The sequence below is a fragment of the Porites lutea genome, chromosome 7 (genome assembly GCF_958299795.1).
Source record: "Porites lutea chromosome 7, jaPorLute2.1, whole genome shotgun sequence".
Taxonomy (NCBI): domain Eukaryota; kingdom Metazoa; phylum Cnidaria; class Anthozoa; order Scleractinia; family Poritidae; genus Porites; species Porites lutea.
In genome coordinates, this window is record NC_133207.1 from 33,210,879 (window position 1) to 33,228,274 (window position 17,396).

At 40.0% G+C, this 17,396-nt stretch overlaps 2 protein-coding genes across 2 annotated transcripts; both read right to left on the reverse strand.

The window, feature by feature from the left end:
- Positions 1 to 2,831: 2,831 nt before the first annotated feature.
- LOC140943736 (carotenoid-cleaving dioxygenase, mitochondrial-like) lies at positions 2,832 to 8,900 on the reverse strand. The gene is made up of 4 exons (XM_073392847.1): positions 8,878 to 8,900; positions 6,208 to 6,729; positions 4,848 to 5,562; positions 2,832 to 4,605 (listed from the first exon to the last, which is right to left on the reverse strand). Exons 1-4 carry the CDS (start codon positions 8,882 to 8,884, stop codon positions 4,308 to 4,310), a joined length of 1,542 nt encoding a protein of 513 aa, XP_073248948.1. The 5' UTR covers positions 8,885 to 8,900; the 3' UTR covers positions 2,832 to 4,307.
- A 3,980-nt stretch (positions 8,901 to 12,880) lies between these two features.
- LOC140943981 (uncharacterized) lies at positions 12,881 to 15,621 on the reverse strand. Its single transcript, XM_073393089.1, has 2 exons — positions 15,157 to 15,621; positions 12,881 to 14,239 (listed from the first exon to the last, which is right to left on the reverse strand). The coding sequence occupies exons 1-2, from the start codon at positions 15,619 to 15,621 to the stop codon at positions 12,965 to 12,967; spliced, it is 1,740 nt and encodes a 579-aa protein (XP_073249190.1). The 3' UTR covers positions 12,881 to 12,964.
- Positions 15,622 to 17,396: the final 1,775 nt, after the last annotated feature.

The window sequence follows — 17,396 nt, forward strand, 5'->3', positions numbered from 1 at the left end:
TGCATTCGTCTCTTGCTCTACTTGAGCACCAATAAACCACCTAGTTTTTTTTTTTTGCAGAATACCAGTTGTATTAGAAAACCGCAGGTCATCTCAGGGGGGAGGGGGGGTGCGCACCCCCTGCACCCTCCCCCTAGATCCGTCCCTGGTTTTTCAGGGTCAATACCTCCCAATTTTGAGCATAACTACGTCGCCATAGACAAACATTTGGAAAAATTACTACCATAGTTTTATTAGATATAGGTGAAAATTTATCATAGGGTTTTAATGACATCGGAGTTGTCATAGCAACGAAATGATGCCATTGTCTATTTTACTTGCAGCAATATTTCTTGACACTGGGAACTGTTCCTACAAAATCTTCACGGCAACTTTTTTCTCCAATAGTCGCGTCCATGTTCGTGTAGTTAAAACGGAATCTATAAAAGAGTTATCGGGATATTTTGGGATGAAATTTTGGCAATATGCTAAAAAAAATTTGATGTTTGGCCGTTTATCTGTAGAAAACGAATCTCTTTTGACATGTAATTTCACCTCATAGTAGCTTCAATCTTTTTAAAAACGTGTATAAAATATCATGGAGATAGCTCCGGCCGATCGCTAGAAAGAAGGATTCCATTTCATCAGTATGTATCGAGGCGCTCTTGTTAGCGGTTTTGTAAACATTCCGGTCTACTTTAATAAATTATTGCTTGACAGATAATTTAAAAAAATTAATATTCTTCTCGTAATTCGAGCTGAGTACTAGTCAGCCACTTCTTCATTTCGACACCCACTGTTGCTGATGCTCTCTGCCATACTTCTACGGGCGGAGATGATTCTAGAAAGATATGCGGAAGCTTATTCTAATCAATTCACGACTGCTAAGAGCCCATTCCAATCAGTGCAGTGCAGTACAGTGCTCAACAATAAAAAACTATAAATATGTAAATCAACAAATGATACCCTTCCCTATAACCAGAAACTCATTACGTGCTAAGCAACCACTGTGAGTGTCTCGAGAGAATGTAACTGGATTATTACGCTGACTTCAGGATTTTTTTCAGATTAAAATCGAAAATATTTGTCTCTTGAAACTAATAAAAAAACACGGAAACGTCTTTTAAAAAAAAGCTTTGCCCAAATTTTCTCTTGCTGCCCAAAAAATCTGAGTTGCCCAAAATTTGGGGGGGTTGCAGGCCCCCTCGCCCCCCCCCGGCCCGTACGCCTATGGCCTTTGATGATGTTTATATAAAATCACTTTTTCGTCAGTGATCGTATAATCCTTTTCTTGCGGACAACAGAGGCGCGCACACAGTAAACATAACCATACAAGAAGCAAAAATGTATGTCATTGGCAACCCAAAAATGCGAACCAAAGTTTTGAGACGTAAAAATTGTACATAAAAGATCAAAATATTGGGAACTTTCACCTTAAAATGACTTTCAATCTGGCTTCTCCTCTTCTAGCTCTGTATATTACTTGTGTTTTCAGTTTCCTCAAGCCCTCCCTTAAGCCTCAAAAATCGATAAAAATAAAATACGAGTCCAGCAAAGGCAAGTTACTGCCATAGTGTTTGAATGAATTTGCCATAGTGTCTAATGTGTTTGAATGTAAGTTCAACTAAGATCACAGGTACGAGGTGGGGCTGGAAACAATGACAGCCAATGATAACAAAAACTAGACATGCTCGGCGACAAATGAAAGATTTTATCCTGTTCACACCTCGTTGCCAAGTGTATGCAGCTATTTCGAGAAAGGTTGTCGGAAAAAAAAGCGCACGCGACAATCCGGAAAGGTAATATGGGATATGATCAATACACTGTTCTTGACACTCTAGCTTTCGCCCTACTTTTGTAGTTTCCTTTGGCACTCGCAAACATACGTCCATAGCCACTCCTGCCATTCTTTCAAATTTCTTTGAAGAACTGTCATGGAATGAAAGATATAAGAGAAAGGCGGCTACTGGAGTTTGGAGGTTTTGGGATCGAGTGAAAGTGGTGTTATATTCGGAAGGATTCGCGGCTGGCTGGACTAAAGGAAAGACGAGGAACTCTGTTTTATACGTAAGGTGGACTAAAAAGGCAACTATTACTGCGTGTTCGAAGAAGATAATTTGTAAATATGTTGTAGACTAAGTAGTTCAAAAATTGCTGTGTATTTTGTGTAAAAAATGTAATATCGCATTAGTCTTTACCATTTAGAATAATTATCAAACGTAATATCGCATTAGTCTTTAGAAATTAGAATAATTATCCCGTTTTGATTGTTTAGTTAAACGAGTATAATTTTTTTATATACGTGTTTTCTTGAGTTTGTCTATGCTCGGTGTTATCGTTGGAGAGGACTCACTTTTGTGGCGGGTTTCGTCACAAGAAAAGTGAACTGAAAGCCACCCACAATACCTTTCGGGATTGTCGCGAGCTCTTTTTCCGACAACCTTTCTCGAAATAGCTGTAAATGTGTTAACTGCAAAAACCGTGGACGAAGATCCTGCCAGTTGTAAACGTTGGATCGCTAGAAAAGAGATCTAATCAGCCAAAATATAAAGAACCGAGAACGAGAAGTCCAGCTTTGCAGTAGTCTTTGAACTTCTCGTTGTTGGTTGTAAATGTGTTGTATTTTGACGCAGGAACGTTCCTTTGTCGTATGAAAAACTTACGAAATGCAGCAAACTTCTAGGTATCATTCTTATATACCACGTCTTTAGTTAGCACCTTGTTCTGTGAGGGTGCCTGAAAAACGAGACGAGTGGACGTGACCCTTGGACGTACATGCCATCTTGGATTTTACCAAGAACAGGAGCCTAGGGCTTTACGTGAAAAATAACACATTAATAAGCACTTTGCAGGATTTTAGCCACAAGATTTAGTTTTATTGTTGAAAGAAGTTGAAAAAACATGTATTTTCAACCAAAATTGGCTTGACCACCTTCTACTTATGACGTCATATCTCGTAACCATAGCAACTGACCATCACTAAACTTGTCTCAAAATAGGCGCGAGAGATAAACAAACAGCTACTGAAAACGTCAGGTGCTGATGTTTTATCCTCTAGGAAAAAACTCAGAAAAACCTGATGGGGGGGTGGCATCCACCACCCCCCCTCCCCTTGTACGTCCAAGGGTTTAAAGACACTTCTTTGAGTAATCACCAAGTAACACTCTCGTTTGCTTTAAAACGCAACGAATTTAATATTTAGCAATAAAATCCCTCCATAGCTGTTCGTTCAGCCTTGAATTTAATTTGAAGTTTTATTCTACATTGCTGATAATGATCTACACCAAGCAGGTCCGGCTTCTCTTCTTTGCTGTACGCTGTTTGTCCAAAATGAGTAGTACTGAAAAGAATTAAGTCCCTGATATCCAGTAATTGTCTAAAAAGTCTCCGAGACGGAACTAAATTAAACTCATTTGATGTCAATAAATTGTTAAGAGAAAGTGAATGGCCCATTGGGCACCACATTGGTAATTGGGCCAAGGTTAAACCGGCGATTTCTGTGGTACAAGGCGCGCCCGTGACGTTAGGTTCCCTACCCCTTCCCCCATGGTGTCCCTAACGGTTTCTTCGTCACAGTTACTAACTCCGTCAAAAGGACACCTAAAAGGACTGAGAGAAACAATCAAGTGCTGCTAAGCCAGTTATTGTTAAATATATAAGGAAAACAATACTGCGCTTAGATGAGTCATAGATCTTGAAAGGTGTTTCGCGCGCAGCTTACATATAAAATGGATTTTGTAAGGCAACTTTCAAGGAGTTAGTCATAACACCAAAAAAAAAGTTTTAATTTTAGATTAAAATTACCCTATCGGGGAGTTACAAACTTCAGCTCCAAATAAGAATTAAAATAAAGGAAAGTAACTCTTAAAAATAGCACGAAATTGACACAGGGAATTGCTTCTCGTAGTATGGGTGACTTCGGCTGAAAATTATTCAAGACTTCTTTTTCAGAATCACAGTGGTCGAGTAAAGAGAGTTTGATCGCATCAATTCAAACTGGCAACCTATTCTCCGCCCTTATAGACACTGAGCAATTACTGCGTTCGAGCTGCAGATAATTAAGCATCAGCAACAGAGAAACCAACTGTCTTTCAGGTAACGACTATGATCGTTCCTTCCTGTTACTTTATCTACGTTGATCCATATATTGGATCTCTCGGTGATAGCAATATTAGCAGCGATTCAATTGAATTGCTCAAAATACTCTGTTCTAAAGAGGGAGGAAAATGGTCACGCCTCGCAATCTCTTCGAATTCCTGAATACGGCATTTAATGGTAACTAATTGGTAACAGAAAATCTGCCTTAAACCGCATGCGAGAACATGTGGCTACTGAAAGATTCCATGGAGGGTGGCTGGAGTAACTTCTTGGACAACAGCTCGACCCAGCTCCTTGAATTCTTTGGCATCCAGTACCAACAGAGAGGTGGTCTGGTCTTTGACATTAATCACGCACGACAAGATGACACCATCATCCTCTGCCTTCCCATCAGGCGTCCTGACAAATACAGGTTCTGACGTGAACCCTTCCGGCTCCTCCCAGGTGACAAACTCCCCAGTATCCACATTAAGTTTGATGAGCTTGGCAAAGATCCCAACGTCAGATGATCCAACGCCATACACAAACCTGAAAATCATTATACGTGTTCAGTGGTGGTTAAATTAAGCAAGTACGGCTTTACTCTTGTTATAAGGACTCGAACCAGGGTGAAACAATTCAACTGATACAGAAGAACTGCATGCTATGCAGGGTGGCCTGTGGGTGAGACCCTAAACTGGTTGTGACGGTCGAAATGATAGCTAATCACAATAAATAGTACCTCATAATCGGATTCAAGAGTCTGGTACTAATTAAAATCCGACACAAACCTGTATGGTTTACCATTAAACTCCTCGTAATTTATTCTCGGCAATTCAATTCCTGTGCACAGCAAAGAATAATCCATCCCATCACCTGCCTTGAGCAAAGGTTTCTCTTTTTCATCACCATCACGAAGTTCTCCCAAAGGAAGCTTATAACGGCGCGCATCCGGGACATCGAACTTCTTCTGACCTGTTTCTGCAGGTGAGCGCAGGTTATGAAGGTACAACTGTTTTATAATCGAGTTGTCATGGTAACAGCAGGCATCGAGATAGATCTCCTCCTCTTTTTCAAATGCGTTGATGTGGTGGAACACGAAGAATGGCTCTGCTGTGAAGATGCCCACGCGGTGACCATCTTTTCTGTCGATAATGTGAAATCTTACGAGCTGTTTTGCATCCCAGCGAAGCCAGCGTTCAAAACTAGAGGCAACAAGCTTGTGCGCGAGAGCTTTCCATATTCCAACCATCAGTGGTTGTTCAGTCACAATGATGTAATTATCGGTGAGGCAGAAGCTATGAAAGTACCCTATACCACTTGTAGGTGGGATTGTGCAAAGTACCCTTCCACCCTCTAAAGCATTCACATCCGCTTGTCCCGAGGAGGGTGGTATCTGGATGATTTTGTAAGAGGAGATTCGGCCAAATGTTACAGTGACGTTGATGACTGAACCGTCCGGGGTTTGGTGCGGGTGGGCCGTTGCAGAGTTGATTTTAACATTACCTGAAAGAAAAAAACATAAGATTAAACCGGAATAAAAGCTAGTAAGAGTGGGATATGCTCCAGAACGAAAGTTTGTAATTAACATCCAGAGTTCCTCGGAGCTGGGTAAGCAAATGATGGAGGAAAGAGGAAGAAATTCCTTTCTCGTCCTTTCCATCTTCCCCGCAGGATCTTTCACGCGTTTCACCCGTTACTTAAGCAAAGACGTTTTTGAGCGACCGAAGTAAAACCGAAGTGGACGTATTGCATTTTTGGGCAGTGGAAAATCGTGAAAGTAAAGACACGGCAAAAATAATTCGGTATCGTCAAGTCCTCACTTCCAGTTGACGCTTTCCGCTAATAAACGTCTTTGCCTAATACTTAACTATTGGTAGCAACGGTTAGGGAATGCCAACGAGTTTCGGGCTTCTAATCGAAGGTCAAAACGCCTTTGCTCCAACGCTGGTGCTTTGCGTACATCTCATGTGATATAGGGTACAAACGCGCGCGATCAGATTGCGTTGTATTCCATTCTGAGTGCTACATACTTGCCAAGCATGCGTAACAGCAAGCTGAAAATTAGGATTACAAGACGAGACAAAAGAGACGACTGGGACGAGTCAGGGATAGGCGAACGTGTCTCCACAGTTTAATACAGCTACTTACCTGGAAATTCATCCGTGATGTTCACCCTCCTCAAGGTGTCTAGAGTCCTAGCATCGATCTCATATAAGAAATTGGATTCACTTGTCGCGAACATCTTGTCTTTCATCATAAAGACGTTGACAGTGGTGTTATCAAAGGGAAGTTCTTTTCCACGAAAGCGCGAGAAGAAACGGGAAAAGATGTTCCTGCATGGATCAGGAGGAACAAATGTGCCGAACTCTAGATGAGAAAGATTACCGCGTTCTAAGGTGTCGGCATAACTGTCGCTTCGCACAAACTTGTTACTGTATGTCACTTGACCGGCTTCTATGTGAAAGCGGTGCAGAAGTCCTTGGCCATCAAACCAGTGTTTGAGCGGCGTTTCACCGCACTCAAATCTGCCAGGTCCTATCCGTACCAAGGTTCCCGTCAGCCAAGTGGGAATTATACCTTTTATCTCAGCGCTGATTGGTTCAGGGCGTTCGTTAGCTGATTGGAAGAGGCAGGACTGGTCCATTTCGGCAGACATGATTTTAGTACAATCTGAGGTAACACAGAGGCCTATGTATTAGTCTATCTAACGGCCTTCAAACATAGTTAACCCCATCCAGAAAGTGGATCGTAACATTTGTAGCTCAAGGTATGTTCTAGCCAACAAATCTAGCCTTTTCCCAATTTTATCGGGTAACATTTTTGAACTTGTTAAGTCTTGTCACCAAAAAATTAACTCTGATGATTCTACGGAAATAAATTTCAGTCTTTCAACTACGTTTAGTTTTTCAAGGTGAGGAGCAAAATTCCTGTTCCTGTTCTGTCAAATTTTTTATTTTATTTTTATTTTTTTACCTTACGAGAAAGGTCAAAAGAACTTAGGACACTTGGAGAAATTGTTTCAAGAATCATTAGGCATAACCTTATTACACAAATGTTTTATGGATTAAATTTCATCATTGTTTTTGGGGGGAGGGGGCGTCACCAGTTTTTACTAGTATCAGCTGATGTTAGGGCTTGGTTAGTCTCACACTGGTTGATGTTTAATGATTCAAAGACATAATTTCTAATGATCGGTTCGTCGCAGCAGTTATCTAAGGTTACCATGGCTTCAATTAAAGTTGGTGACTGTGACATTCAACCCCTTAAGCATGTTAGAAATCTTGGCACATGGTTTGATAACCATATGTCTATGAATATTCATATAGGAAAGGTGTGTAGTAAGGCATTTAGGGGGCTCTATAATATTAGGCAAATTAGGAAATATCTATCTGCAGAATCAACAAAGTGTTTAATTCATGCGTTTGTTACATCACACTTAGATTATTGCAACGCTCTTTTGTATAAGCTTCCGCAGTATCAATATGACCGACTTCAAAAAATTCTTAATGCGGCGGCTCGGGTTACAAGCTTAATTCCTAAGTTTGCCCATATTACTCCGGTACTTAGGGAACTTCAATTCATTGGTTGCCAGTGAAATTTAGAGTAGAATTTAAGATTGCGCTTTTAGTTTTTAAAACGTTGAACGGCCTGGCGCCACAATATTTATCTGAACTACTTGTTGTAAAGCCTAGAACTGGATACAGCCTGCGGTCTGATTCCGAAACATTGCTTGTAACCCCTAAGGTGACACGGAAGACTTTTGGCGATCGAGCCTTTTTCCATGCTGGACCAACAGTATGGAATGCTTTGCCATCTAGCCTTAAAAACTGTAAGAACATTGACTCTTTTAAAGTACAGTTGAAGACTTATCTTTTTAAGAAAGCTTTTAATTTGTAATTTAATATTCTTATTACTATTATTATTTCCTTCCATTTATTGTATATACATATTTATTTTCTTGTACATATTGTAAAGCGCTTTAGAATATTTTAATAGTTAAAGCCCTCTATTAAATGTAATAAATTATTATTATTATTTTTATTATCACAGATAACATTTGACCTCCATTGAAGGAACAACTGCATATTACCGTGTACTTAGAATTTAAGGCGGCTTCTAAAACAGCAGTTGATTCAAATATTGTGGCACCGACAAATTAAAATATAAACAAAATGTTATGGTTGAAAAAGTGAATGCTTTTTAAGGGCTGTGATTATTTTATATAGCGAAAAGTGGAACAACGCTTTTGGCGAGAACCCTGTAAAATGAAAAAAATAGAATATATTAAATTTTCAGTCAAATTTCGAGGTGTCTGGATATAAGATGAAACATAATGTTGAGAATTTGTAATAACTTCTCAAAGAATCAAAAAATTCTGCTATGAAGTTTGCGAAATTTAATGGTTAAATGTCGTAAGCACGATAGAAGGGCATACATGAGGTCTGTATATTATACACTTAATGTCAGGTTCCTCGGGAAACCAGTTAGTTTTATTTTTTCCCTCGAGTCCTGATGTTTCCCGAGACGAAGTCAAGGGAAACATCAGGACTCTCGGGAAAACAAAACTAACTGTTTCCCCCGGGATCTGACATTAAGTGTATATTATTATATTTGTAAATTTGGCCTTTCACATCTTACATATTCAGTAGGCGCATATTCGATAAAGCAAATCCAACTGTTACTAATGTGTTTGTGTTTTGATAAATGAAAAAGAACTGAAAAATGGACTTTTCCAGGATGTGTTAAAGCGTGCTGTATGAAACGTTTTAACAACTATTTGCATGCTCAAGTCAAAAACTACGAGGCCTTTCATCTGACCTTTCATTTGTAGTGTGCAATATTCCTACAATCTTTGTATTGTGCAAGCTCTAAGTCCCTCCGCTCTTTGATTTTTTTGTAATACTTCAAAAATTTTGTTGTTTCTTTTGGGATAAAACTGAGCAATCAATGACAATAGACTTTATTCCATCCATGCATATATGAGCTATTTTTCCATCAAAAACCAAGTTCAAGTGATATTTCGAGTAGACTCCATTCTTAGTGTTTAAAATAAGAGTGCATGATATCAGGCACGAATTCTCTATGGCTCGTTTCCCTGCACTGGACAGAAAAGACATCACAGAGTCTCCTCTCATAATCCCAAAACTGGGTAGTAAAACATTTCAAGATATAGGAGCAAAGCATATGGAGGCATGGACAAATAACCATCGATCCCTGGGGAACTATACATAACATAACATACCCTGTAATATGATTGTAACAGTTAAATTGTGTGTCTGAGGAGGAGCTAGTTATTTGCTTCATTATTGTAAAGCATTGAAACAAATTAAATGGCAATTTTGGAAGACCACTGGTATGACTTTGCCTTCCGCCTAAGGGTCTGTTTAAAAATATCGTAAACTGTGGCGCCCAGATTAACGGGGGAATAAAACACCTATTGGTACGCAAGAGTGCTGCTGTACTCAAATGGCTTGCACGATACAACACTTCGAGCTCTTATGAAACACAATTTCAGTTTAGTTTTTTATTAATATAACGACGAACTATAAAAGAAAGATGGATAACTATGCTTTTCCTAACATAAAAAATTTGCTTGCACTCTTACCTTGCTAGCGTGCAAACCTATAAACACTGAAGTATGCCCGCCGGGCCTGCACTTTGTTGAACCTTGGATTATAAAGTACTTTTAACTTCACTACTTGTTCTCGGCCCTCCATCAATTGCCTAAAACAAGATGTCTCTCCCCAGGCTTGCTTGGATTCATAGAGGATTGTGACGTGCCGATCGATTTTTACAATTAATTAACTATTTTACTATTGATTAATTAATTAACTTATTTATTCATTCCGTGGGGCCGCATGGCCGAGTGGTTAGGAGCGCTGGACTTGTAATCCGGAAGCCCCGAGTTCAGGTCCCGCTCTGACCGCTAGCTGGATTTGTTCACGGTAGTCCCGAGTTCAAATCCTCGGCCACGCTTGTAAAAAGCCGACTGGTTTGCGTCACTAGGCCAGTTGGGATTCTTAAAAATAATAATATGTTCTATTTGAATTTTTTTATCGGTTCATTATCCCTAAAAAGCCCCGTAAGGGGAGTGGATAATTTTTTTTATTATTATCATTATTCATGAAAGAAAGTGGGTGAAAACAAAAATACTGAGGTTTCTTTCTTTTTTTTGTCTAGCTCCATTGACCTCGAGCGTTTTCTCCATTGACCTCGCGCGTTTTCCCGTTTGACTCGCGCGCGGGTGTCTCTCGAACACACTTGGGCAGGAAAACACACCAAGAAACCGTCAGCTCCGCAGGCTATTGGTTGGGTCTTACCCTACGTGCCTGGATTAAGTTTTTTCTTTAACAAAATAACAGCCACTTTTTTTGCTGTAAAATGCTGAGAGGCCACTTTTCGGCTAAAGATGAGAGAAAACCCAAGAAAAACAAAGAGAATTTGCTTCTATAGCCTTCTATAGCCCTTCACTGTGATCAAATGGTAGAAATTCGAAAACTGCTTAAAGTTGATTTGTCCTTTAATCTTGACTTAATCTCGATTTAATCATTATTTATACACGGTAAAAAATTCATCTGGTACTATAAATTCCAGTACAATGACTAACACCCGAAAACTGATATTTTACGAATACGCTGCCAGTATCTAGTACTAAAGTTTACTTTCGCAAAGAACTCACGCTCCGCTACGATAAATCAGAAATAGGCAGAATAGGGGTGTTGGATGGTTCCCGTGATCGAATTTAGGTCGAGTCCCCCGGGGAACTGGGTACTCGTTGACGTTTTATCCGAGGAGGCTCCGCTCCGTAGTCCAACCCCTTACCTTTAATTTACCATTTTTTACAGAAAAGGTACACCTTTTGTCTAACTTCTACTGAGAAATGGTGACCCTTTTACATACCTGGCGGCTTAAAACACTACATCTCGTTTCAACCTCGTCCCCAGACGCTTTCCCCTGGTTTTAGAGGTGGGAAGCCTCCAAAGCTAGGAAGAAGCGCCCTGGGGACTAGGTTGCATCCCTTGTTGTTCATTTTTAACTACTTTAAATGTAGTTCCATTTTCTTAATATAAGTAAATTATTAAGCCAGAGAGTTTTCTTACAGTCCGCTTCCACATCCATAAAATGCGCCTGTTAGCCCTTTTTGGTCCACTGCGAAACGACTGATTTCTTTATCCTTTCATATACTTTAACTAATGAAATCCATACCCTTTTATATACCTGAGGCCTGAAAAGGGGTAGATAGGCAATTGTAGATTGTACCTCCCTGGTCGAGTCGTATACAGACGCAAGGCAATCTCTCACGTGTTACTTTATTTTATTCAAAATACACTTCAGAAGTTTTACTTTACAGTTTTTTCTAGCAATCTCTTATCATCAAACAATTTTAAACTAAACCACTTTATCAGCTCATCACTTCCCACTTAAAAACTCACAGTAGAGTCATCTAACGTCCAGAATCATATAACGTCCTAACTAACTTTAAAAGGCTGCAGGAGTTTATTAAAATTATTTTCTCTCAGAGCAAGGAACAGCCAGTTCAGCAACTACGCTATTATAAATTTAAGCAAAGTAATTTTTATAAGGACTTTATTTATCGTGTTGCTTTTCATCCATCACAGCGGTCAGGGTTTTGCCCAATGACGATGGTTGAATATTACCGGCTCAAATTTTGTGAGACTTGCATTTCCCGGTTAACTGTTTTTACAAACTGCTTTACTGAGGAATAAACCCTTTATCTTGCCTTAATCTTACTGCCTAGCCTTGAGTTATTCAAATCAGATTTCTTACGCTAGATGTTTAATTGAATTTTGATGACCAAGATGTAAAAAACCAACGACTGATTTAGCAATCCCCCTGACCGTCAGTAGTTTCATGGAACTTAACATTGCTTAATTCCCCATTAAATACATGTACTAGAATAGGAAACGTCTGTCAATCAAATTCTAAGCGGAGCCGTCTAGCAGCTAAAACAAATACCTCGGATATGATATCTTCCAACACACAGTGGTCGGGCATGCAACTGGAAAGCTGAATTCAAAGAATTTCTGTTGGATTATACTACTCAAGACAATTTAAAGCTTATCATTAACCTGACTCAGCAGAAGTTTTGAAAACCGTGAACGTTCTCTTTTTGCAAATCTGTCCCTTTAAGCTATAACTTGCACCAATTCTCTTTTGGAGCTGAATGATAAGTCGATAAGAGAAGCATTATATTGAGAAAGATATCCTAACTCTAGTTTTAAAGTTTACAAAGTCTATTGAGTATTATCTTAAATAGCCTGCGAGCATTTGAGGGATATCATGAAAAGTAAACGAGCGAGAGGCACGCGAGAGGAGACGCGAACCTTTCCGTCGGCCCCTCGCGGCTCGTTTCGCTCGCGCAAATGAGAGAGCTTGCTCGCAGGCTATATCTTAAAAGTTGAAATGCGCAAAAACTCTCGGGCAGGGGTTGGGGGAGTAGATACTGCGGCCGATTATGATATAAGTAAAAGCTGCGTTGGATTTCGGTATTAAGGGGCGATTTAGCCTGTGTACAGACGTCCCTCCTCCCTCAGGGAGGGAGGAGGGGACGTCTGTACACAGGCTAGGGGCGATTGAAAATTTTTAGTTTTTATTCTGGAATACTGTCATTGATTAGTTCACCCCCTTCCTCTCAAGAAACATCGCAAATACAATTTACAGAAGAATTTGCCATTGTTCTCTTAGTACGTTAGCCAATCAGATTGCAGAACTTGTCTTGGTATGGTCGTCGATTTACGCTAAATTGTTAACAACAACTTACTTTTCAATGCTATATACCCTAGTTCAAGATTAAACACTTGATGTAATCCGTGCCGCGGCATTTACAGCTTACTTATGGTGGTATCCCCTCCCCCAACAACTCACCTGGATGTGAACACATCCGTTATGCTAAATAGGCTACATAGGCACCCTTAGCACCTATTTGTTGCCATTTGTTACCTGAACCTCCCCAGCCGTAATGTAGATAGAACTCGTAATCATATGCTGTCCTCCAGGAGCAGATTTCTATGGTTCGACGTCTCCAACAAAATCCAGTTATCGTTTGATAGCAATGGCGATACCTTCTTGTCTTTTCCTTGTATTTCGTTGCCACAACTGAATGTCCCTCACCTCCTTCCATATCTATGGAAAATATGACAGGGTAGTCCTTTTTAAGCCAATAAACGCCTTTTTCCGCAATCCAGGAATGACCTCCTCGTTCAATTCTTCCACCATTGTCCACGGCTGATCGCTTTTTTCGACTCGGAAGATAACTGATGACTCGAGACCTAGATCCTTGCCGGGAGCGAAACCATGGCGCGATCCAATACATTTTTCTCCTTTCCGTACCTCCTCCTCCATTGTCACATGTGGTATGAATCTGTGATCGTATGTCCTCCACGAAAGCCTCCACTTCATCTGTCAGCCATAACGGGGCTTTGGTAAGTCTATCATGGTATATATATCCACTGTACTTCGAGTCAAGACTGTATCCAAGTCTATCATAGTATCCAAACACTTGAGCCCAGGCCACTGGACTGCACCCGCTCTTGCAACCTCCACAGCACGAGTGTTGGTTATAATCAGGGAAATCGTACAATTCGCGTGGAATCGATCCTGAACGGACACTGCGCCGAAGTCTTTTGGCATGCACCTGCAGGTTGATTGCAAAGTACTTTTTGACAAGTTCTTTTTTGGGTCCTATGATTTCGACAGCAAATCCAGTTTCACGCCATTCTAATGCGTTTCCCACGAAGGTGTGGTTGCCATGTACCTCCAGCTGAAGGTACGAGAGATGATTGGGTGTCTCCTTTATAGCTAATGGGTTTACCTTGGTACTCATATCAGGACTACAAACGTCGACAAGCACCTTGCAAAGTTTCTGCTGCCACGCTGATCTTGAGCCTGCAGGCACACGCATGTTACCGCTAATTGTGACGTACACGTGAGGAATCGATTGAACACGCTCGCCAATGGCTACTTTTATTATGGAGCCAGGGGTAAGGACTTCCTCGTCAACTTCTTTTCTTTCGTTTCTTCCATTATTGGGTCTGGAAAGAACTTCAGTAGTGGCCCAGTCTGACTTGGATCGTCTTTGGGAGGCCCTCTCTTGCCATAGGCTCTTGAAACTACCCATGCTGTCTCTTACCATGTGGTCCAACATCCGCCAATCTTCGATCTAATTTAAGAAATACGGAATTCTTAATTTGCCAGCTAGTAAGCCACTAATAGGAATTCTCTTGTAAGTGTTCCCATTTATGGAAACTCCAATTTTAATTCGCCAAGGCCACTTTCTTTCAGTAAGCCCCCAATATATTTTTTAAAATTTTGGTCCATCAAAGATGGTTTCCTTCTTTTAGTTCCACACAAACCGTAAACGTTAGATTAAGGACTTCACATGCTGCAGCCTGGGAATAATTTTGGTCAACCTCTTTAATAATGACTCTTCCCTTTTCTATGCAGGTTATTGCTGTATAGGTATGTGCGACATGCTTTAGCGTACTTCAGGGTTTAACAGATGACTGTAGCGGATATTTAACAATTATTCATTGAGGCTGTGTGAAAAAAAAAAATGCAGATCTGAAAAATGTTATAAGCCGAGGTGGGTTACAGCCTCAGAGTCGTGAACTCAGAGATCCGCACAATTCTTCCCCACATCATACGAAAGCCGAATTCAATAATTGTTTTATCATTTATTCAAAATTTTTCTAAGTTCTTAACAAGCTATGATTTCTTTGAAACTTTGGTGTCTTTCTCAGCACAGTTTCAAGATACAGTCAGATGCTTTTTGCTTGCAGATACTCTCCTCAAAAGCAGATTACATCCATCTATCAATATGTTTTGCGTATTCTTGAGTTTCTTCCGTTCAATTTTAGTCAGAAATTTAGCTATTTCGTTTGAGCGTCATTTTTTTTAGTTCACTATTGCCCAAGATGCCTGGTCTCCATCGATCAAACTCGTTTCCAAAACAAATATAATTTTAGCATCTTTCAAATATGGTAAGCGCCGGGGGATTAGAGCCAATCAAAAACGGCCAAGTATTTTGAATAAATATTAATAAACGTAATTAATTTTGATTGTTTATAATAATCCTACCTGGGGATCATTATTCGTCCAGTTGTAACTCGCTGCCACTACTGTTCCATTGCCATTTTCACACATTATCAGTCCTAATGGCGACAGCCTGTAAAACTTCTCACACTGCTGACCATTCTCTTGAGCCTGTTGTATAACCACATCGGTTGGTCTTGGGTCGGGCCCACTCTCAACTTCTCGAAAATCTCCCGTTTTGTGGCCGGAAGACAGCACGACGTAGTCACTTCCAGTGTCAATTTCGTAGTAGGCTACGTAATCTGTACCAAGGTCCAGACGATAGATTGGACGAGTGGGGCCAAGGACATCGGACACATTAACTCGATTGAGATCTCTGTAATCATCATCAGTGTCGGTAAGTTCTATTATGGAGTCCAGGACCTCATACGGTAACTGTGTGCCAGTTATCGGGGATGCAAAGGCGGCGATGACGATTAGAAAGAGACAGGCTTGGGGCTTTTCGGGCATTTTTTTCCTTGGATCAGGTTTTCTCTTTTCGTTTCTCGTAAAACTGAAAATTAAAAGGAAACAAACTTTAAGATGAAAATAAAGCAACAACAGAAAAAACCATGATCTGTCCAGCAGCACATGACTGGCACCCTGTGACTGGTGATGGACCACATCGGGCTATCTCGAGTACTTGTAGATCGCTTGCCTCCATAATTGCATTTCATTCTATTTCTCTCCGCTGCTTCGGAGAGAACAGGCTGTTGAAAAACTCTTTTCAGAATTTTATAATGACTTTGAATAAGCCAATTTCTCATAGTAGATGTCACTGAATAAACATCACAACAACGTTCCTATTGAACAGGGGCACCCAACGAGAATATAGTTCAAAACCACTTAAACATAGCATTGTTAAACGTATTTTAGTATTTAAACGGTAGATATGGGCATATTTTTATCCCCTCAAAATTTTTCATCTGGTCGGATTTCCTAGCTGAAAGTCTAGTGATCCAAAAATTATAGGGATCTAAACTTACCTTTTCGAAAATTTCAGCCAGAAAAAAAGGCTCCAGAAAATTCTAGGTGACCTTTTTAGGGTAAAACTCAGCTAAAAATGGGCCATTATACCATTTAATCCTAGGAAAGGCGACATGAAGCAAGAAATTTTACAACAAATGTTCCGAAAATTCTATCTCAAATCGTCTTCCGAACGGATATTTCCCGAAAATTGACGTTGGGTGCCCCTGATTGAAGTTCGAAGGTCCTTTCCTATTCCAAAGAGCGTAAGGCCCTCTAGCATAATTTTTTTAGATCTTGAGCTTTCAGAAGTTCCCTTAAGGCTTAGCGAAACAAATATTCGTTTTATGTCAATACCGGGTGGCCGACGTCAATAATCTCTGCAGAATGACAAACTCGCTGGCCGAATATAGACAGAATTTGGCATTGCTGTTCGGAGTTTAAAAATTTCTCTAATTCTTCAAAAAATTGACGATTTCAGGCAACAGATTGGTGAGTCCGACTTCCGCACATCAATGGCAGCAGAGATGAACTGATCAGAGGCAGAATTTTCCATCGGATTCCAAAACGTTTTTTCTTAATCTTAATAAAATGATCAAGACTTTTTAAAAAAACAGATATAAAATAATAAAAACTGGAAAATTATTGTACTGCTGACTAAGTTTATTATTGAGTTACCATTGTGCTCCAAGTTTCAGTATTCTCTACAAGGTAGCACCATTATATCTTACCTCAGATAATCAAACGACAGCCCGAGGTTAAGGAGTGATCCTTCCGGTCGGACTGACTCTTGGGATGATGTCTGTGAGTGACTATGATTTGCTCCATCAAGGGTTTTTATACCTACGGCTTTCTATGAATTTTGGATATCGTTCAGAATCTTTCTGACATTAATTATTAATTTTTGTAGAAAATCCCAACTTAAAGCAGCTGACAAGATTTAACGGAATTAGTTCATAGCTACAGGAATATGATACAATTATCGTTCTTTTAAAATGACGGTCGGTCTGAAGACTGACCTATATCTAAGAATCGAATTTGAATTTTTCACAAGAAATTTTTAATCAGTAAAATAACTGAGAAGTACAACGTGGAACCAGAAACCCATAAGGGGTTGAAACGTGTAACTCTCATATGTTTGCTTTGTCCGATGCTCGTGATTATTCATTTTCGAAAGTACCATATTTGGAACGAGAAGAAGAGATAACTGACCAATCAAATTTCGTAAACAACGTGACGTAATTTTCCTTCAGGTTCCCGCGCTCGCTTAAAAAAATGGC

What these genes read in the sequence shown, in the direction of transcription:
- LOC140943981 (XM_073393089.1), bottom strand. Translation starts at nt 15,621, where the DNA reads ATGCCCGAAAAGCCCCAAGCCTGTCTCTTTCTAATCGTCATCGCCGCC. An exon ending in GGACGAATAATGATCCCCAG is followed by an intron (nt 14,240 to 15,156) that starts GTAGGATTATTA and finishes TTCTTAAATTAG; the next exon opens with ATCGAAGATTGGCGGATGTT.
- LOC140943736 (XM_073392847.1), bottom strand. An exon ending in CATCACGGATGAATTTCCAG is followed by an intron (nt 5,563 to 6,207) that starts GTAAGTAGCTGT and finishes TTTTTCTTTCAG; the next exon opens with GTAATGTTAAAATCAACTCT. An exon ending in TTTAATGGTAAACCATACAG is followed by an intron (nt 4,606 to 4,847) that starts GTTTGTGTCGGA and finishes AATGATTTTCAG; the next exon opens with GTTTGTGTATGGCGTTGGAT.